Source organism: Meles meles, chromosome 3 (genome assembly GCF_922984935.1).
Source record: "Meles meles chromosome 3, mMelMel3.1 paternal haplotype, whole genome shotgun sequence".
Taxonomy (NCBI): Eukaryota; Metazoa; Chordata; class Mammalia; order Carnivora; family Mustelidae; genus Meles; species Meles meles.
This window is the reverse complement of record NC_060068.1, coordinates 118,233,266-118,254,233: the sequence shown is the minus strand read 5'-3', so window position 1 is coordinate 118,254,233 and position 20,968 is coordinate 118,233,266. Positions and strand designations below refer to the sequence as shown.

The window sequence follows — 20,968 nt, the reverse complement described above, 5'->3', positions numbered from 1 at the left end:
TCACACAACTAATATATCGACAGAATGCTTACTGCTCAATATCTGACCTCTAGAATCAACCCATTGCCACAGAAGAAAAGTCAAAGAAATTCAAGAAGAAGCAACAGGGGAAGCGCAGAACCCAGGGTGAAATCACGAAGGAGAGAGAGGATGAATGTTTCAGCTGTGGGGATGCTGGCCAGCTCGTCTCCTGTAAGAAGCCAGGCTGCCCGAAGGTTTACCATGCTGACTGTCTAAATCTAACCAAGCGACCAGCAGGTTGGTGCCAGATCCATGTGGAGTGGTCTTTGTTCTCTGCCAGAATTGTCAGAGCCCTTTGTCTTCCAGCGCATAGTGTTGAAGGGGGTATGGTTCATGTTCTTATTCCGGAAGTAAAGGCTTTAGAATCCTAGGTTTTAGCGAAGGGAACAGAAACTTACTCATTATATGTCAAGCACTTTATTTACATTTATGTTATGTTATTTTATCCTCCCAGCAACCCATAAAGATGAGACCTTTTCACCTTCCCATGATGCAGATGAGGAAACTGAGAGTCCAGTTTGGTGAGATGACTTGTCACAATAGAGCATGTAGATGGAGGAGGTGGACTGAAAGCCAGGGTTTCTGACTTCAAGGCCACGAAGTCATGTTTCCTTTCTACAGAAAGAAAGGTTGAGACAGCATGGATTTTGGGGTTATTTCGGTCAGTGAGGCATGGACTAGACACCCTTTTAGCTCCCTTTACGCATTCCCTTATGAAGGAGAGGCAGCTCCGTCTGCTGACACATGAGAGAGCTTCTTGGGCAGATCGAGTGTCAGGAGTTTGTGGCTGCAGAAGCTACTAACTTTTGAGTGGTGATTTAGGAGACTTTGGGGGGGACTTGGATAGGTGGTCTGGTTTGTTGATGAGGGCAAGAAGGCAGTAGGGAGCCGCTCCAGCTGAGGAGATTTACATCACCAGAGGCCTGCTCCCAGGAATTGCAGAGAGAGGACTTTGGGGTGGGAGTGAGAGGCGTTTGTTCCTGAACTAGCTTTCCTTCAATGTATGGTTGCCAGGGAAATGAAATAATAGAAACGGAGGTAGTGTGAGGGCAAGGCCACAGCATGACTTGTCAGTGCCAGGAGGTGGAGATGGAGAATTGTTTCAGAATCAATAGCTCAGGGTTGTAGCTGGCACAGGCTGCAATAGAACTTGTCTTGACTGGGAGCCAGGAGTCCCGGCTAGCATAGTTTATTTGAAAACTGTGAGCCAGGGCCAAAACACCATCCACGGCAGAGACTCTCAGGTGTCGAGAAATGGGGGCAAATAGATGAGAGGTCAGGGTCTTTTCCACTGGTTCTGTGTGGACGGTACAGGTAAAATTTGTGCTAGTTTCAAGACTTGAAACTGAGTAAAGGAAAATCCACTCAGTTTTTCAAAACATTTGTACATCTGCTCCCTGTTCCTAAATACAACCAAATAAGCAGAAATTTAAATAGCTAAGATTATCCCTTTAGAGTTGACTATTAAAAGGCTGTATTATACAAATGGACAAATGGGGTTGCAAGACTGTGGAAGTAGTATCTTCACTTCTATCTAAGGGGAGCATTGTGTTTTCCCCCCCCTTGCTAGAAATAGTCATAGAAATAAGAAGTTACTCCTGCCTGTATATTTGGTTGATACTCAGTTGCTACTTGGTACTTGGCTTTTATTTTTATGTGTTGTGCAGGAGAATCAGATTCTGGGGCAGGGGAGGTGTCAGGTGAGTGGCATGAGCTCTCTGTAGAAGGTGGCAGTTTGAAATCACTCTTTTGACTTGGGCTCAGGGCCATGGCTCATTTCACGCACCTTGCTTATTTTCCTAAGCGTTTGTCTCACATCTGTGTTTTTAGGGAAATGGGAGTGTCCTTGGCATCAGTGTGACATCTGTGGGAAGGAAGCAGCCTCATTCTGTGAGATGTGTCCCAGCTCCTTTTGTAAGCAGCATCGGGAAGGGATGCTCTTCATCTCCAAATTGGATGGGCGTTTGTCTTGTACTGAGCATGACCCATGTGGGCCCAACCCTCTGGAACCTGGGGAGATCCGTGAGTATGTGCCTCCCCCAGTACCGCTGCCTCCAGGCCCAGGCACTCACCTGGCAGAGCATTCATCAGGAGTGGCTGCTCAGGGGCCCAAGATGTTGGATAAGCTGCCTGCTGACACCAACCAGACACTATCAGTGTCCAAAAAAGCTCTGGCAGGGACTTGTCAGAGACCACCGCTTCCTGAAAGACCTTCTGACAGAACTGACTCCAGGACCCAGCCTGTAGATAGGGTCAGGGACCTTGCTGGGTCAGGGACCAAATCCCAATCCTTGGTATCCAGCCAGAAGCCATTGGACAGGCCACCTGCAGTGGCAGGACCAAGACCCCAACTATCGGACAAACTCTCTTCAGTGACTGGAGTAAGCTCCTCAACCTCAGTCAGGTCCCAACCACTGGAAAGACCTCTGGGGACAGCTGACCCAAGGCTGGATAAATCCATAGGTGCTGCCAGCCCAAGGCCCCAGTCACTGGAGAAAACCCCAGTCCCTGCTGGCCTGAGACTTCCACCGCCAGACAGACTGCTAGTCACCAGCAGTCCCAAACCCCAGACTTCAGACAGGCCCCCAGACAAATCCCATGCTTCTTTGTCCCAGAGACTCCCACCTCCTGACAAAGTACTATCAGCTGTGGTTCAGACCCTGGTAGCTAAAGAAAAAGCGCTGAGGCCAGTGGACCAGAATACTCAGTCAAAAAATAGAGCTGCTTTGGTCATGGATCTCATAGACCTGACTCCTCACCAGAAAGAACGGGCTACTTCACCTCATGAGGTCACACCACAGGTTGATGAGAAGATGCCAGTGTTGGAGTCAAGCTCGTGGACTGCCAGCAAAGGTCTGGGGCAGATGCCGCGAGCTGTAGAGAGAGGCAATGTGTCAGATCCTGTCCTTCAGCCACCGGGGAAAGCAGCAGTCCCTTCGGAGCACTCCTGGCAACCAGTTAAATCACTCACCCATGCCAGACTTCTCTCTCAGCCCCCTGCCAAGGCTTTTTTATATGAGCCAACAACTCAGGCCTCAGGAAGAGCACCTGCAGGGGTGGAGCAGACACCAGGGCCTCCCAGCCAAGCACCAGGCCTGGTGAAGCAGGTGAAGCAGATGGCCGGAGGCCAGCAGCTACCTGGACTTGCTGCCAAGAGTGGGCAGTCCTTCAGGCCTCTTGGGAAGGCCCCATCCTCCTTCTGTACTGAAGAGAAGAAGTTGGCAACTGCAGAGCAGAGTCCCTGGGCCCTGGGAAAGGCCTCACCAGGGCCAGGACTCTGGCCCATGGTGGCTGGACAGACAATATCGCCATCTTGCTGGTCCTCTGGGAGCACACAGACATTGGCACAGACTTGCTGGTCTCTTGGAAGAGGGCAAGACCTTAAACCAGAGCAAAATACACTTCCAGCTCTTAACCAGGCTCCTTCCAGTCACAAGTGTGCAGAGTCAGAACAGAAGTAATATGAGTAAATGTCACATGACCAGACCAGCTGCCCCCAGGGTTCTTGGGGAAGGGAAATCCTCTTTCTTTTCCCCTCTTAAAAAACAGACCCCCAACACTTTTCCACTGTTACTCTTTCCTTATATCCCAACACTCAGAACTCTTGTGACATTAGCCATTGGGGGCATGTGGTTGTGTAAACCATGTATGGAAATCCAAGTGGGCCCCAGCCAAGGAGACAGACAGACTTGGGTCTTTTTCTCCAACCTTTACACATGGTAACTTGAAATAAAAAGTCCACTCTGGAGTCAAGCATGGGATTCAATTCCACTGGTCAGATTGGAAGATAGAGGGGCTCTCGGAGTTACTTCTCTAGCCCTACAGAGCCCCACCGAGGGCACCTAATGAACACTTGGGAAGAACTGATAACTGTTCATATCAGTGGTGATTTCTTGAGCATTCACATGTGCTAGGCCAGGTGCTAGTCACTGACAGGAGATAACAAAGATAAGACCTGATCCCTGTGAGCCTAACATGCCTGCCTGGGTTCCCAGGCTGTTTTGACAAACCTTTGGTCAGGAAATAACAGGAAGTTTTGAGGGGGCCCTGGGGCACCAGACTCATTTTGTAATGTCCTTTCTGGTCCCAAAAGTGGTTGTGTTGAGTAAGTGTCCCCTGGTTGGGTGTGCATGTGTGTGTGTATGTTGCACGCACGCTCATGTGGAGGTCTCTGTAGGTGGGAGTGGGGAGCAGGGGTTTGCATCAAGGCCAAGTGGAGCTGTTGGCTGGGCAGCTGCTACTGCTTTGGGGCTGTGCAGAGTCTGAAAATCTGTCCTTGGCAGAGCAGCTGGTTGTTGAGGCTGGGCTCTACAAGGACATAGCTTTCCTGAAGTATAAGAAGGCAATTGGCAAGCTTACCTTTCTTTTCTACCAATTTTCCTCCTTTTACATCAGCCCACCCCACGCCCGCCCCCCAAACAGGTGCTTTCAGATTTCAGAGTCGGGCAGTGGATATAGGGGATCTCTGGCAAACTCTGGGCTACATCTACCACCAGCTCAGGGAGAGTGCCAGATCTTGATGGAAAATTACTTCTCTTCTGATCCTTTGCCCTCCTGTCTGAATGGAGGGCGTCCTCTCCTTCACTGGTGGATTCTACCACCCCATCCCTTAGCATTGCTGTGTTCTGTACTGAGGGCACCTGCCTGCTGATTTGTTCGGAAGCAGGCCAGAACCCTTCCCCTGTGACTGGCAAGATGTGGTGTTTAGAGCAATGTCCAGTCTGAGAGATGATTCCTCATAACTGCTGATTATCTGTTACTGCTGCCCTGAGCTGGGGCACAAGGGCTGGGAAATCTGTTGGTGCTACCCTGCCCTACCATTCACCCAGCTCACCAACTGCCAACAGGAAGTGCTGTTTGGCCAGTTCCTTCCCATTCACTCACCCCTCCTTTGTCCCTAGACCAAACGTGTTTACCTCTCTGCTTTGCCAACTTAGCCAGTAGCTTTAGCCAACAGGCCATCTCCTGGCCCAGATGTCTCCTGGCCATTCTGTTTCAGTTATGGCTTTTACACCCTCACAAGATTCTGTATTTTGTCCCAATTTCCTCCTCCTAAGTTCCTTTTGAAGTTACATCACTTCTAAAGAGGGAACAATAGTTAGGGAAGCATTTGCGCTTTATATAAAGATTAAAAGAAGAATTTGCTTTTATTCCCCAAAGTCTGTCTCGGGTTGAGACACTTGAACTCAGGCAGAGGTACGAGGCTGGGCAGGGCTGTCCCAAGTCTAGGGACCTTTCTCTGTATCCCATTTAGACCTCGAAATCTCCTCTGTAAATTCCACCTGCCTAGTTCTCCCCTTTTCATCCTATCTCTCTTCCCACGTCATGAGAGAGGAAAAGCTCTTTGTTCAAAAGGAAGAGAAAACAAAGCATCTTATTTTCTTTTTAAAAAAATTTTAAACCATGGAAAAGATATTTTTAAAGAAATCACCCAGAACATTAAAGTTCATTATATTAAGTATTTATCATGTGTGAGAATAATAAGTATATAACTGCAGCTAGTAGGTCCCTTTCCCTAATCTTTTAGGCTGTATGAGTAGGGTTTGCTTGGTGCCAGTCCTGTGCCCTTTTCTCTCCTGTCATCTGTAGTTGTGATCAGAAAAAGATATTCGCACTGCACTGTCAGAATCTTCTTTCACTATGTTGTGTGTTAAATTACCGTAGCTCTTTGTTTCATGAAATAAACTGTGAATTTTTTGGGGGGGAGGGGTATGTGTGCAGGCTATGTAAAAAATTTAAATGGAGAAGTTTGATCCTGAAATAGCTTCTCTGAAGTAGGCTTTGGTAGGTAATTGACTTGACAGCCGCTCTAGATATGTCTCACAGGACAAGGAGTGAGGGAAAGGTGGGCCATGATTGGCCACTTTGTGGTTTTGTTTTGGTTCTTTCCATTCACCACCATTTACTTCCTTCCAGACCTGCCTGGGAAAACAACTTTTGAGCTGTGCCTGGTTTGGGGGATGGGGGTGGGGGGTTTGGCAGTTCTTTATCTAAATGGATGGATATCCAGGCTTTTGTAAGGGTTACTGACTCTCAGGTAGAATTAAACTAGAAATTCAGCTATTAGGCCCACTGATAGCAGCATCTGATATCAGATTGTTAACATCAAGAAAGCAGTCACCATACAATTAGAAGCAGAGTTAAAGGACTGTTGGGAAATTGAAACTCTGGCATGAGGGACAAGGGGGAAGGAGTGACCCTGCCATCCTTGGGGACTCTCCTGGAGCCTTATACTGAGACCTTTTCTCCAGAGGGTGTGAATTGGCAGTTAAAAGAAAAGCTTTTCTCTTAGAAACTCCTGATCTTTGTGCAGGATGTTGGTATTTGGCCAAATGGCTGGAAATTAAGATCTCAAGAGAGAAGTGCCTCTAAGCCAGTCCCCAGGAAATGTTTCCAAAGGGGAAGTCACAGCCTCCATAGGTAGCTAAAGAACCAGTATCTATCCTCGCCCTGTTAAGTCAGAAGAACTTTATGGAAACTGTTGAGATTTGGATTCAAAGCCTCATTTGCTTCTCCTGATGGAACAAACCCATTCTAATAGCAAATAGCTACCGTTGCTATAGAAGGATCCCAGGTTTTTAAATGTCTTCTTCCCCCTAAAGGTACTGAGTTTGAAGTGACTTAAGTCACTGTGTTGATCCTCTAATGAACCCAATCTGCATCTTTAGCATTGATGGAAATAATTATTTTATCTTCACATCCTCTACCCCATACTATAGTTGGGGCACAAAGTGCATCAGCGATCCTTTCCCAGGCTCAGTAGCACCTCCTCATTGGAGCTGGACTCCCAGGTCACATCATGAGAACAGAATGGCAGGAAGAAGTCTGGTCCCGCACCTTACCCTGTGGAAAGGAATCAGGAAAGCACTAAACGTGGATAGATTTTGCCTTCAGCTCCTGTAAAGTGGGTTTTCTCCTAAGGCTTTTTAGGAGGATCTTGTCATCTTCTTGCGGTTTGTCAACCAGGAGGTCCGAGTGGTCCAGTCTCCTCACCTGAGATCATGGCAAGAAAGGAGCTGCCACAAGCCCCTTTTCCTGCTAAGTAATGCTTGGACTGTTCATGTGCTAGACATTCCAGATCACTTAGAGCTAGGTAGCTGCTGCATGAGACTTCCATTGGCTGTAGCCAGTTAGCTCTCAGCTGAGCTTCCTAGGGCCAGTGCAGCAGGGCCAGAGGTTGCTGTAGTACAAACTGAAATAAGAATAGATAATTGCTTTGAACACACAAAAAAATGTAATGATGGTGCTAATTTTCTGGTATAAATAAGCACTGCCAAGGGTTGAGGGACTGGTGAGTTAAGAAACCCAGGTTCCTGTTGGGAGGAAGAAATTCTGTATAGAATCGTTTCTTTGAGGCTCAATTAGAGAAGGCAGAGCCTCAGTGAAGCCTGCACCCGACCCTGGAGTGGGTCAGTGTAATCCTAGGTGGAAGAGATGCTGTATCCAGATGAGGGTGGCCATTGAGTTTCTCAGGGCTGGTGTCACCTTGTCACCTGGTGTAGCCTCAGTCCACAATGCCTAGAACAGGTTGGTAGAGAGCTCCGCCTGTGGGGGGTTCTCTTTGTGTTACCTTGTGCCCCTCTCTACCTCTTCTACTTTCATGGGAGCACCTCAGTTGCTTATGAAGATTAAGGGTAATATTTCTTAAGGAAGTGGAAAGAGTTTATTTTAATTAGAAATCCACAGCCTGAGAAATGTTTCCTACCAGTGTAAGCAAAATCATGTTAAACTCTCACGTGATCCCTTCTTTAGAGCTGCTTTCCCATGACTTTCAAACCATCAGGCTATTGAGGGGCTTCAGGTCTAACACCCTGGAAGTCAAGTAAAGCTTTGTGGACAGGAGATGTGCCCAGGGAGTAGGAGCAGAGATGAACAGTTGTGGTGCTTTAGACTTCCAGGGTAGGGGCAGAGAACAGGCGGTCTCCAGGTCCGAGGTGGGTGCTGCCTGTGTGTGCGTGTAGAGGAGTGTGTTGAAGATGGGTGAGTGCAGCACACAGGAGCTCATGGAAGAGCAGCTTTCTAAGTCTTGGCAAAGAAACAAGCTGACAATAGAGATCTATATATTTTTAAGAAAGGGGCGGGGGGGGTGTCAGCTGAGGTCCATCACTGGTCTTTTGCCCCTTCCTCTCCCCATAGATTGTCAGCTGTAAGTGAAACTCTTAGTGAAAAAGAGGGGAGCCCTGTAGGAGTCCCCATAAACATGTACTGTAATTCTTTGTATATAGAAAAAAAAATTACTGTAAAGTAAAGTTTAACTTTACTCTTAATGGCCCTTGCCCTGTGTTTTGTTTGTTGTCCGTGGGGAGATGTAGCTTAACAGGAGGGAGGATGGGCTTGGGGTGAGAGCAGAAACCAGCCTCTGAGATAGTTCCCAGGTTGGGGACATGGTGGAGGTGAGCCCCTCCTCTGAGCATCTCCAGGAGTGGTGTGGGTTTCCTCCCAGCACCACCAGCTGCCAGAATGTCTTTCACTTCTTTTGGGAGTGGCTGGTGTCAGTTTCAGCTCCTATACAGGAAGCTTCCATTACCCATAAAGGAAGGGTATTTTGAGGAATTGGTTTTTAAAAAGGAAGTGGAACCAAAGTTGTTTCTGAGCGTTGAGTCTGACCATTCTGGCCATGTCTTTAGTTCTTAAGAGATAGGTGCTAGGCACTGCAGAAGACCTGGCCCAGGCCTAAGGCAGGAAAGCAGAGGCAAAGCTGCCAGGCCTTCAGTACTGGAAAAGGGCTGCCGTATGGTTTTTAGCTGAACAGGAAGCACCAGCTCTATCCACCCTAACACCTGATAGTTCTAAGGAGGTATTTGGCCTCCTCCCCAAACATATACTTTGGGGAGTCTTGGGAGTCTGTCTCTCCTTCTGACCTAGTCCTGAAATTCCTGCCCTTCAGCAGAAAGCCCTCTGGGGAATAGTGTGGAAAGGCAAACATTCAGTCCTAAAATTAACTTTTTGTTCAGGATCTTCGCAGTCCTGAACTGGGTAGTGGTCACCGGATTTTACAGATGAGAAACTCAGGCCAAGTTCAGGTACCTTTTCTGTTGATAGCTGAACTGGATTCCAGTCTGGATCTGTAAGACCTTTCTGTCTTGCAGAACTTAAAATTTTCTTCCATTAAGCCACCTTGTAGTATGTTGCTAGGAAGCTTAGAATCTGAGCCACAGACATGACTCATGAACCTAAATGTGACAGAAGCAGTGGTAGAACCAGCCAGTCTGAGGTAGGAGTGCTTGACCCTTTGATCTCTGGACACCACTTAAGTGCCTGCCTTGCGTGAGCTTCACATTGCCCCAACCCCAGCCCTTACTTATCTTTGTCCCCCCTAAAGAACAGGAAAAGGCCCCTGTTTCTACATTATCTCAGATGCAATCCAGGAGTTACTTGGCTTCCGAAAGAGTAAGAGCCGAGAGCAGCCTTAATATAAGAAGTGAGACCAGCCAGGTGGCCCCAGAACTAGGTGTCTTGGCACCTAATCCACACAGCAGGGAGAAGGGCTGAGTGTGATTCACAGTGCATTGATTTTATTTACAAATCAAAAGCCACAAGTGTTGTCCAGGACAGGAGCCTGGGGTCCAAATAAGCCTTTACCCTCCTCATGCCCATCAGTCAGCCCAATGCTGCCTCTGTTTCATGGGCCAGCACAGGCAGGTGCCACCTCTGCTGCCATGGGGACCGGGGTAGCTCAGACGTACGACCACTCAAGCCCAGACAGGAGCTAGGTCTAGCCCTTCTGGGGGAACTCCTTTAATTCCCCTAGGCCAGGTGAATGGTGGTGACTCAGTGATGACAACAGCTGTAGAAGTAGGGGTTTGCCTTCTGGCCCAGGTCCACGCCCTTGTCCTCTGTCAAAGAGAGGTGGCAGCTCAGCCCCATTCTGTTTGGGGATCAGGTAACTCGTGAAGGGGGCCAGATGCTGTGGGCCTAGAAGAAGTCTCCAGAGAGGCTGGGGATGCACACACACCTGTCATCACCTGGAAGGCAGCCACACTGACGTAATCCTCTGCCACTTTCTGGAAGAGCTCGTCTGGCAGGAAAAAGGACAAGTCAGTGAGGGCTGAAAGCCAGTAACGGGAGTCACCCAGTAACCCAGCCCTCTAGGCTCTTCTCTGGCGCCCCTGCCTGTTCCTGCTCTGAGGAGACCCGGACAGCACTCACCCACACTCTGGCCTGTCTTGCTGGATGTTTCAAAGAGCTGAGCTTTGATATCTGTAAAGAGAAGTGACTAAAGCCTCCTACCTGAGAATGAGGTGGATACAAAGGGAAAGGCTAGCAGTTCAGGGAATCTAATAGACCCCACACCTTCAGGGAAGCCAGAAGACCTTCCGGAGGCGTCTTGGCATGGCAGCTAAGGCAGTCCCTATTTTCTGTGTTCCACCCAAGCAGCCACCTCCCTCCCCCACCCCCAGGGAGCTGAGCAACAGCTACTCTCTGCATAGTCCTGGACGTCATGGAAGTCCACACGACGACGACGCCTGTCCTCCTCCAGTAGGTCGCTCTTGGTGCCACACAGGTAGATCTGACAGCCCTGGAGCAGAAGACAAGGTCAGGGTCACTCCCATGGACCACCAGCCCCTAGGCCTTTGGTGAGATCTGGCACTTACCTCCTCTAGGTTGCGCAGTTCCTTCACCCAGAACTTTGCCCGCTCAAAACTGCTGCTGTCCGTCAGGTCTTGATACAGGACACGCAGAAAACACAACCAAGGATCAGGGGCTGTTCTTTGAGGCCATCCTGACACCCACCCTCTCTTGTTTGAGGAACAGGCCAGAACCCCTCTTACCATAGCAGACGATGGCAGCCTTGGCGCCCCGATAGTAGATTCGGCTCATGGCCTCGTAACGCTCAGAGCCTGCTGTGTCCTGAAGAGCAGGGAGCGGCTCAGCCCTGGCCTGAGTTACCGAGCTACTCCCCAAGACTGCAAACTAACACCAAGTCCTCCAGACCCATTTTAAAACGGGGGTCTAGAATAGAAAAATGGCCTCTACAAGACCACAAGTCAGCTGATAATAGGCAGGAGAATGTAAGCCTCCTCATGAATGGGTTTTCTCAGGACTGCGTGCCCTGGGGACTTACCCAAATACCTAGAGTCACCGTCCGGTCTCCAACGGACATCACCTTGGCCACGAAGGCGGCCCCGATGGTCTGCAATCAGGGGGAAGTGATCAGGGCCGCGGGTGCGGGCCAGCTCCCTCCCCACTCGTGCCGGGCCCCGTGCGGCGCACTCACGTTCTGATAGGGCCCCACCAGGAAGCGGTCGTGCACGTATCTTTCCACCAGGCTTGTCTTGCCCACGTACTCCTTGCCCAGCATCACCACCTTGACGTCCACGCGCTGCCCGCTCATCCCGGGGCCGCCTCACCGGCGTAAGGGTCCTGAGCGGGGGCGGAGGCAAGCCCGGATCTCCGCTCGGGCAGGCAGCGCCCAAGCCTCTGTCCCCGACCCCAGGCGCCAACCTACTACTGGAGACACCGCGTTGGCTGGAGCTCCGACAGCGTCCGCGTCTGCCCGCAGCTCGGCCCCAGGCGCTGAACCTCCTTCGAAGAGCCCAGGGCTCGGGGCGGCCTGGGAGCCAGCGCGGCAGCGCTCTCAACGGCGCCGCATACCGCCACCCAGCTCCCTCGCCGGGCTTAGGGTTCTCTCCGGCACGGAATCCCCCACGGAATCTGGGGGCCCCTTCAACCTGGATCCGACCCGCAGCGCCGCGACTCCCGCGGGGGAGGGGGGGTGGTAAAGGGTGAGGGGGCGGGACCGTGGTCACGTGGGCGGGCGCCGGAAGTGGTGGGTACAGCGCCGCTGCGCCGGAAGTTGCGCGCGGCTCGACAACTCCTCATGGCGGCGGCGGCTCCTTGGGCGCGGCGCGGTGGTGACTGAGCTGCGAGCCTGGCGGGCGTGCGCCGAGCCCCGGTCCGGTCTCCGCGTGCCCCACCCCGGGCTTCGCACCCCTGATGCTGCGCGGGTGTTGAGCCCGCCCCAGCCGGGACGATGGTGAAGTATTTCCTGGGCCAGAGCGTGCTCCGGAGTTCCTGGGACCAAGTGTTCGCTGCCTTCTGGCAGCGGTACCCGAATCCCTATAGGTACGTGGCCCTGAAAAGAGCAATCCTCCCCACTCGCTGTTTGGAGATCGAAGTATGGGTCCGGGAGAGACTCGACATCTAGTCCGAGGTAGGGCACCGTCGGAACCGGGGCCATCTTTAGGGTAAGAAGACCCTGTCCGAGAAGCGGCCAGGCCAGGCCTGCAAGGTAGTGGAAGGAGGCTGGGCCCGGGCGGTGGTTTGAGGCTGTAGTCCAAGGTTCTCTCATTTCGGGGTGGTGAGACAGGAAGAGGCGGTGGCACAGCAGTTGGAAGGGATCTTGGGGTTGGAAATCCCGGCGCTGGCCTACTCCTTTGCCTGTGGCGTTCTCCACTGGTGTAGTAGATCTTGAGGTCCAGTCCCCGCTGGAATCTGGTCCGCAAGAGGGCGGGAGGTGGAATTTGCCCTCGGATAGTCGCAAGGAACTCTAGTTGAGGTCTGAGCCACGGTACTTATGGTTGCAAGTTTGGGGAAGGCATGGCCATTCTGGGCGGGGAAGCTCCAGAGGGGAACCCCAGCGGGCAGTCTTTCAGCGGCATGCACCCGAGGGTCACTTTCATTCTGATACTTGGCAGCAAACATGTCTTGACGGAAGACATAGTGCACCGGGAGGTGACCCCTGACCAGAAACTCCTGTCCCGGCGTCTCCTGACCAAGACCAACAGGATGCCCCGCTGGGCGGAGCGACTGTTTCCTGCCAATGTCGCTCACTCGGTGTACATCCTGGAGGATTCTATTGTGGACCCGCAGAACCAGACCATGACCACCTTCACCTGGAACATCAACCACGCCCGGCTGATGGTGAGACTACCCTCCGCTTTCGTTCCCCAAAAGTAGCTCCAGGTACATATGGCTAGGAAGCCATGGAGCTTCTATTATCTGAGGCAGATTTGGGTTACTGGGGAGTAAACTAGATTGTAAACTCAGATGATTTTCTTCAGCCAGTTAGTCTTTTCATTCATGCTGTGGGGGAGGGGTACTTGTTACAGAGTTGTCCCAAGTACTAAATACAGAACACCTTCACTGTACCTGGCACACATTTCGTTTAGGCCCACAAAAGTGATGCTGAGGGAAGGAGGCAGTGATTTTCAAACAGGAATCCATCAAGCCGTAAGCAATTTCTTTGTGCCTCTGAGGGGAGAGGATCTGGGCCCCTTGCTCATGATGATTAGAGGAGTTCCACTTTACCTGTCTTACATAATGGGTTTTTGCCTGAGATTTTGAGGGGAAAAGTTCATATACCTACCTCTTGATTTCTTGCCTATAAAAAAGCTGGAAAACCATGGTTAAAGGAACATCCTACAGTATCATCTCTCGTGTGAATACTGTAAAAGTTTTCAGAGAGCTCTCATTCTTTTTCTAAACTAGCTTCTTCACAGTGGCTCTGGGAGCTAGGTATTACTCTCCATTGTGCAAAGAGGGAAGTGAGGTTCCAAGAGAGGAAGTGCCCTGCAAGGTCACAGAGTGAGCGGGCACCTTGAGGTTCTGCCCCAGAGTTTTCTGAAGACTTCACAGCTGACTACCCTGAGGGCATAATCTGGTTTTGTAAATTACAAATATAAGTGATACAGCTGTGAGACATGTCTAGTAAGTGTTGCTCCTGGAAGTCCTGGTTCCAAAATACTGATAGCTGATAGCTGTGATGTTTGCCTGATTTCCATTTTTATTTCGCCTGCCAGGAAGCTCAGGAGCTGCAGTGGGTTGCAGGCAGGCTAAAATCACTGCACCTAAAGCTACCAAACCAAGTCCAGGGCCAGGCTGGAGCTGGCACACACGCTCCTGAGCTCGAGTCTATGTGCCTTTTAGTTGAAAGGGTCAGAGGAGAGGTTTTAGAGAGCAGAGTGGCCCTTTTTATGTTCTTGCTCTCTTCCTGAAATGAAGGTTGGGAACACAGTAGGGGAAAAAAGTGGATTTTCACTTTATTGCCTTACCCTGTGAAAAAGAGGCAGGTGACCAAATTTATGTGCAAGTTGATGAAGTGAAAGACTCTCACCCAATTGTTGTTGGCCTGACTCCCTGCCCAGGTGGTGGAGGAACGATGTGTTTACTGTGTGAACTCTGATAACAGCGGCTGGACCGAAATCCGCCGGGAAGCCTGGGTCTCCTCTAGCTTATTTGGTGTCTCCAGAGCTGTCCAGGTGAGCGGCATTGTGGGGGTGCTGGGGCTTTGGGGGCCCAGGCATTTGGCATGAAGTCTGGGCTAGGGCTCAGTGGGAAGCTCAGAATCCTAACCCCCTTTTCTTCTTTTGCCAGGAGTTTGGTCTTGCCCGGTTCAAAAGCAATGTGACCAAGACTATGAAGGGCTTTGAGTACATCTTGGCCAAGCTGCAGGGTGAGGGCCCCTGGGCACAAAAAGAGCCTGGGGTGCAGTCCTAGTGGCCCTGATGGGTGTTGGAATCTGCAGCTGTCACCACCCCACTCTAAGCCTGGGACTCCTCATCTGTACCCTGGGGCAAATAACCACCCTTCAGAAGGGGCCTGGCCCTAGGTGGGGGAATACTGGGGAGGAGGGGTGTGGAGGTGGGTCTTCTGGGAGTCTTCTGAATCCAGCCCCTGCCCTTTGCTGCAGGTGAGGCCCCTTCCAAAACCCTCGTTGAGACAGCCAAGGAAGCCAAGGAGAAGGCGAAGGAGACGGCACTGGCAGCTACAGAGAAGGCCAAGGACCTTGCCAGCAAGGCAGCCACCAAGCAGCAGCAGCAACAGCAGCACTTCGTGTAGCTAGCCCAGGCCCCGGCGCGGTAGGACACCTGACCACCCGGCTCGAGTCCCTCTCTCTGTCCCCCTTGTACTTTATTATTAAAAGTCAACTTCCAGCCCTTTCTGCTGTCTGGGTGGGTTGGGGCTGGGTGTCCTGTTTGGCACTGACAGTGCAGCAGGCACGTTGCCCACGTCTGAGCCAGGCCTGTGGATGCCCACATCCGGCACAGGGAGGGGCAGGGGCCTGCCCGGTCCCAGACAGCCTGCAGGTACAGGGCTAGGAAGCACCAGACTGTAAGCTCCATGAGGGCAGGGACCTTTGTCATGTTCTCTGATGTGTCCCAAGTACCTGGAACAGTATCTAGCACATAATAGGCACTCAATAAACAGTTCTTGAATTCAATGAGCCCTAGCTCTGGAGTCAGAAAACTTAGTTGGAACCTTGACTCCACACTTTCCTGGCTTTGGGCCTTGGGCAAGTCTTGTATTCAGTGCCACCTGTGAAATGGAACAGCCTCCAGCTGTGATGATTAAAGGGCCACTGCCTAATATGATGCACAGTGTCAGTCATGGCTACTGATCTCATTTCCTCTTTTCCAGTTTGTCTGTGACTGGGAGTTCCCATTTTCATCCGGCAAGATCATGGACAGGAAGTTAGTAAAGAGGCTTTTAATGAAAATACTGTACAGTATCTGGGACAAAGGTCAGGGGGCCTTCTCTAGGAAGGAATGTGGGGCCCAAGAGGCTTCCTGCCCCACCCCACCCCCGCCCGTGGGGACAGCAGAGCCAAGTGCTACAAAAAAGGCCTAGAAGGGTGGCCCAGGCCCAAGCTGCCTGCCCTGCAGGGCTCAGGGGAAACCCAGGCACCCCTCCCCAAGGAGGGACTGCCAGCAGCCAGCGGCAAGGTGAGGGGCAGGCACCTGTTCCCACGTAAGGGTCCTTTTAGTCCATTCCAAGCAGCCCTTGAGGCTTGGAGGGGGTGGGGGGCTCCCCCATCAGAGCCAAGGGCAGTCTGTGGGTGGAGGCCTGCTCCGGAGCAGTGAAGGTCATAGCCAGGTGCCACTGCTATGTGAATAGCTGTGCTCCTGGCCGGTGCTGAAGCTCCGTAGCAGCTCAGCCTCGCCCCCGAACACCAGGCTCTCCACGTCCACCTCCACCTCCTCTGCGCAGGGAGGGGTCCAGTCAGGAGACCCTGGCCGGCTCAGCCCACACCACCCCTGTGACTCCTTGGCTTCAGGGCACTCACCTTGGTCTGAGTCTGAGCGTTCAGAGGAGAGGCCCGAGGAGTCCAGGCTGTCTGCCCTCGGCCGCTCTCTCTCTCCCAGCCCTGCTGGTGCCCGGAGCTGTTCCAGCTGCCGCCGCAGGCTCTGCTGCTTGCTGCGCAGCTTCTCCTTGAGCCGCCTCGCCTGCTGCTCCTGCTCCTCCAGCTTCTACAAGTCCCAAGAGAGCGAGGGCCCAGGGTCAGCTGCCTGGGGGCTCAGGCCTCACCCCAGCACCACTCAACAGCAGACCATGGCCAACTTGGTGACGGCCTGTTCCAGGCGGGGTGACTGAATCTAGGCCCCAGAGGGTGGTTCCCAATAGCCTCCAGGAAACCAGCCCTCCTGCCCTCCGGTTCCACGTACATGCCCTGTGAGCATGCGGTGTGGGTGAGTTGGGAAGGGCATCCCAGTCTCAAGGGCGGTCAGGGCCTCATCAAGTGATGGGAGTCTTTCCATGGCAAGCAGCAGGGACCGGGGAGGCCTGTGACATGGTGGCAGGTGAGCCCTACAGCTCAAGGAGGTGGCCCCCCTCTGGGTTCTAGCAGGTTACAGCCATATGCAAACGGGCCTAGCGCTGCCCCATTGTCCAGTTTAAGAAAAGCTGAAAGTCAGATTTTTCCATGTCAGATATCCTTTTAAATGCTGGCAGCTAATTTAAATTTTTAGAAACTACAGACCAAAGCCTGCGGGTTTGTGACTCCTGGTTAAGACCCTCCCAGGAACCCTAGAACTTTAGCATTAATCCCCCTCAAGCTCTGCCAGCCTGGGGTCTAGGGACTGGAGTGCCAAGGGTTCTCCCACCAGAGCCCTGGCTGGGCAAAAGCCTGCATTCAGTCAACAAGAACTGAACAAGAGGACATTTGTACTGGGTGTAGAAAGATGAGTAAGAGCTGCCTAGGCACAGATGGGGCAAGAAGCAGCATCCAAGCAGAGGGAAACTGGGAAGATCATGGAGGATTCAGCTTCTCTGGTAGGGCATGGGAAGACATGAGACCAAAAGCAGACCAGTGGCAACACCTGGGCTGTGAAGGGCCTATAGTTTCATAGGAAGTAAGGAACTGAGACTGCCCTGTCACGAGCCATGGAAATTTTCCAGCAGGAGACCAACCTGGACAGATTTGTGTGCTCCAGATTACATTCTAGGGCAGTATGGAGGGCAGCCCAGAAGAGGCAAAACAGGAGGCCAGGGAGTTAGGGCCTCAAGGGCCCTCTCTTGGGAGGGGTGATAGGGCCTCAAGGAAGGAGCAATCCCCAAGTCTGCCGATGGGCCAGCCAGCCCCCACAGGGTACACATCATCCCTCTAAGAACCAGGCCAGGAAAGCTCCAGGTGAGAAGCAGACCTGCTACCAGGCTAGGGTGTTCTTCAGCACAATGAGTGGACGTGGGTACTGTGAGGCAGAGCTGACAGTCCCTGCACTGTGATTGATGTGCTGCATAGCAATGGATCTGGGTCTGCCACAGCCCCTGGTACCTAGAATAGGTGCTCAATAAACACCTGTTGAAGGAAGCTGCAAGGCAGGGGGCTTGGGCCTGGGTTATAACTCTGCCTCTCATTAGCTGTGTTCCTCGGTCCTTGGCGTGGCCGTGCTCCTATTTCTTTGTGAAGAGGGCCAGGAGGGCAGTAAAAGTCCTCTTGTTTCAGAGGCCTACTTTTAGTTCCCCCGCTTCCCTCCGCCCCCCCAATCTGGGGCTGCATGGGGCATGAGCCCACATACCCCACTCCTGTCCACCAGGGGGCACTGAACATAGCCCAGTCCGCAGAAGGATGCTGGGAGGAGGAGTGACTGGCTTCCTCTGTCCTTCCCCTCTCCTGGTCTCTGGCACTGCCTCCCAAAACGGCATCAGAATAGACGGCTCAGAACGGGAGGCCTTGGAAGGATGGGAGAGCGGAAACCTCTGCAGTCCTAAGGACCCTGACACGGAACACATCAGAATGTTTTCAACAGCCATGCCCCTCTGTAGAGAGAGGGAAACCAAGTCCAGAGAGGCTGAGTGACCAGTTAGGACTGAATTGATAATAGCTCTAATAACCATGAACATTTATTGGGCAAACTCACTTAAGCCTCAGAACAATCCTCTTTGTTTTCTGCTTTTCTTCCTACTTAACAGTGGAAGCCAAAAGCACAGAGAACTGTCCCATGTCCCACAGCTGGGCTATTACCTCAGGCCTCTCCCTAGTTGCACATAGCCCCTCCCCACTACACATCTTACGAGTTCTGGCAGGCTGGCTGCAGGGCAAGGCAGGAACTTTTTACCTGGATGTGTGTCCTGGCCCAGCGCAGAAGGCTCAGGGTGGTGTAGCGGGCACAGTCAGCCCCCAGGGGCATCTGCTGTTTTAGCTGCTCCAGGCACCGCTTCAGCTGGGCCCTCCTGCGGGGGAAGGGGTCTGGAGGGCAGTGCCAGCCTAGCCTTGCTGGCCAGACAGACAACAGGGGAGGGAAGGCCAGAGGCAGATGGTTCCTGGGGCCCAGTGCCGTCAGGGCAAAGCTGGGACTCACCTGCGTTTCTCCAGCTCGTTGTGCACAGACCTGCCAATGCCAGGGAGGATGAGGTGAGGGGGCGTCAACTACTACCCACACCCTCAGTCCCAGGGACTTAAAATCCACTAAAGATGTGGGCCCCAAACTAGCCTAATGTGGGGCCCTTGTACCAGCCTTGAGCACTGGAGCCTGCAGGCAGAAGCAGAGATACCAAGCCAAATGCTGAGAGGCCTGCCCAGGTCGTTGTGGGGTCCAAACGAGGTCCCCTGACCAGCAGTCAGGAACAGCTTCCTGGACAGAGGTGACAGTTGAGGTGGGCCAGAAACGTGCTACCCAAAGTAGAGTGGTGGAGGGAGAGGCTTTAAAATTGGAGGGATTAGCATGTGCAAAGGGATGAGAAGAGAAAAGAGAAGTCTGGGGGTAGGAGGGAGAGGAATTGAGTGGAGATGCAGAGTGCAAGAGTGTGAGTGGAAGGACCCTGAAGTCTCTTGTTTATGGTTTCTGACACATCGGGGTGCTCAAGAAATAGTCCCTGAATGAACAGAGGGGAGTAAGGAGATGGCAGGAAAGGTCTGAACTGCCTCCAGAGTAGGGGACCTGACCCAGGAGATACAAGCAACAAGGAGGAAGTGGGCAAAGGTGAGGCCCCATGAGGGATGGCACCCATCCCCCCTTCTCCCCCAACCATCCCCAGCCTTCCTCACCGCCCACTGTCCAGCGCGCCAGAAGCTTGGGGGGATCGCTTCCTCCTCCTGTAGACTGGGCCTGGACTGCGGTGCGGGTACAGGGACGCGTAGCCATGCTCGGCTTCTGCCAGAGAGAGCCCCAGCCCGCTTCAGCCTGGGGCTGGTTCCAGCAGGCGCCCCTGGCAAGGCACGGTCAGGGAAGGGCTTTTGGTGCCAGGGCCATTTCCCCAACCCCTCCCTGTCTAACAGCCTGGGACCCCTTCCCCCAACAACTTGAGGGCGGGGTGCCCCGGGGTTACTGCCTAAAGTCATGCATGCCATCCTTGTTGGGAGCCAAGTCCAGCCCAGGCCTGTGTCAGGGAGGTTGCCGTCTGGAGACCGGCCAAGAGTTCTTCCTCACCTCTCTCACGGCGCTCTAGGAACTCTGCCGCCTGCAGCAGGACCTGGATATTGCTGGCCACGGATTCCATGTCGGCGACAGCTGGCGGCGGGCGGGCCTAGAGTGCTGGCCCTAAGAGCGGCTGCACCACTTTTGTTACAATGTAACTGACACGGTGCAACAAACACAGGGGCCCGGCCCCGCCCCTGGGACACCCCGCCCCTGGGACGGCCCAGCCCTTGGCCCCGCCCCTCCCCCAAAGGGGCCGGGGAACAGCCAACCACCTCCTCGAGCCCGCCCCCCCGCTCAGACTCCCGGGGCTGCTTTGGGCGCCGATTCCAGGCTCAGCCTTTGAATCCCTGCGCTAAAGGGGGCCGCGTCTTGCCCATTTTGCTCAACGACCCTGCGCTGCTAAGTGTTTCAGGGTCTCAGTTTCCAGTCCCAAGCTGATGGCGAAGGCTCTGCACCTAAAATGGTACTCTGGGGGCCCTTGGTCTCCGGGAGGGCCCAGCTCGGTTGCCGCACGTGGGCGCCGCAGAGGCGGGGCCGGGGGGCACCCTCACCCCTTTGCCCCATGCTTCCTGCAGCTGGACGCCGTCACCTTCAGGGCGGGGCCTGGGAGCTTCTGAGGCACTATTGGCTGCGTGCGGCCCCGCCCTCTCCCTCCGCTGGTCAACACGTTCAGGCGGGAAAAGGAGCAGGTTTCAAATTTGAAAACCCGGGCGATCGGGGCGGGGTTGGGCGGGGAACGGAGCTGCAGTGCGCAGGCGTCGGGGGAGGGGGCGCAGATCGACTCTTATGCTTGAGGGTCCGTGCCCTCGCCGGCCTGCCATCTGCCCCTGTATGCCCGTGCTGGGCCTCAGCTTCCTATTGTCGTGAAGGGGAATAGTCTCCTGGCTCCTCCTGCTCTTTGTCATCTGCAGGGAAGCTACTGCTGGCTACAAAACTGTCAGTAGGGTACCAATTTCCCAAGCCAAGCCATACTCTGGAAGCAGGTGAACTAGCTTGCTAAGGAGCCCAGGGTTCTGGAGCCCCCAGAGTTGGGTTCCTCTCCTGTCCCTGCTGCTTCTCAACTGTATTACTTGCAAAGTGACCTCCCTCCTGTATGTTCAGGAAGCCCTGTGACGACAGCACTGACACAGGATCAGAGCCCTTGCCCATCTGTGCCCATTACGTTGCAGCTGCTGACTTCTGAGGCCAGTGCAAACCAGTCACAGGTTTCTTCCTCCCACAGAGCCCCTGGTTGCCTGAGTCCAGGAGCACTTCTTTAACACGACTTTTTAGCTTCCCAAAGGAGTATATGCAGTGACTTCTAAGGGGAGCCACGAGTAGGTGTGGCCACTCCTGCAGGAACAGTGAGTCTAAGGGTGGAGACCAGA

At 53.1% G+C, this 20,968-nt stretch overlaps 4 protein-coding genes across 9 annotated transcripts in view; 2 read left to right on the top strand and 2 right to left on the bottom strand.

The window, feature by feature from the left end:
- Positions 1-8,288, top strand: part of NSD1 (nuclear receptor binding SET domain protein 1) — a 157,705-nt gene extending 149,417 nt beyond the window's left edge. For all 6 annotated transcript variants that reach the window (XM_045999043.1, XM_045999047.1, XM_045999045.1 and 3 more), the window contains 2 exons: positions 54-258; positions 1,852-8,288. In XM_045999043.1, the coding sequence (XP_045854999.1) occupies positions 54-258; positions 1,852-3,482 (1,836 nt within the window). In that variant the 3' untranslated portion in view covers positions 3,483-8,288. The remainder of the gene's footprint in view (positions 1-53; positions 259-1,851) is intronic.
- A 1,226-nt stretch (positions 8,289-9,514) lies between these two features.
- On the bottom strand, positions 9,515-11,729 carry RAB24 (RAB24, member RAS oncogene family). Its single transcript, XM_046000501.1, has 8 exons — positions 11,240-11,729; positions 11,087-11,155; positions 10,794-10,872; positions 10,617-10,684; positions 10,441-10,540; positions 10,171-10,221; positions 9,977-10,039; positions 9,515-9,857 (listed from the first exon to the last, which is right to left on the bottom strand). Exons 1-8 carry the CDS (start codon positions 11,354-11,356, stop codon positions 9,793-9,795), a joined length of 612 nt encoding a protein of 203 aa, XP_045856457.1. The 5' UTR covers positions 11,357-11,729; the 3' UTR covers positions 9,515-9,792.
- A 111-nt stretch (positions 11,730-11,840) lies between these two features.
- Positions 11,841-15,335, top strand: PRELID1 (PRELI domain containing 1). Its single transcript, XM_046000499.1, has 5 exons — positions 11,841-12,087; positions 12,660-12,885; positions 14,109-14,222; positions 14,338-14,416; positions 14,654-15,335. The coding sequence occupies exons 1-5, from the start codon at positions 11,996-11,998 to the stop codon at positions 14,800-14,802; spliced, it is 660 nt and encodes a 219-aa protein (XP_045856455.1). The 5' UTR covers positions 11,841-11,995; the 3' UTR covers positions 14,803-15,335.
- Positions 15,336-15,417: 82 nt separating this feature from the next.
- On the bottom strand, positions 15,418-20,305 carry MXD3 (MAX dimerization protein 3). The gene is made up of 6 exons (XM_046000500.1): positions 19,611-20,305; positions 19,229-19,334; positions 18,543-18,572; positions 18,300-18,414; positions 16,028-16,211; positions 15,418-15,943 (listed from the first exon to the last, which is right to left on the bottom strand). Exons 1-6 carry the CDS (start codon positions 19,678-19,680, stop codon positions 15,828-15,830), a joined length of 621 nt encoding a protein of 206 aa, XP_045856456.1. The 5' UTR covers positions 19,681-20,305; the 3' UTR covers positions 15,418-15,827.
- Between the last annotated feature and the right edge of the window lie 663 nt (positions 20,306-20,968).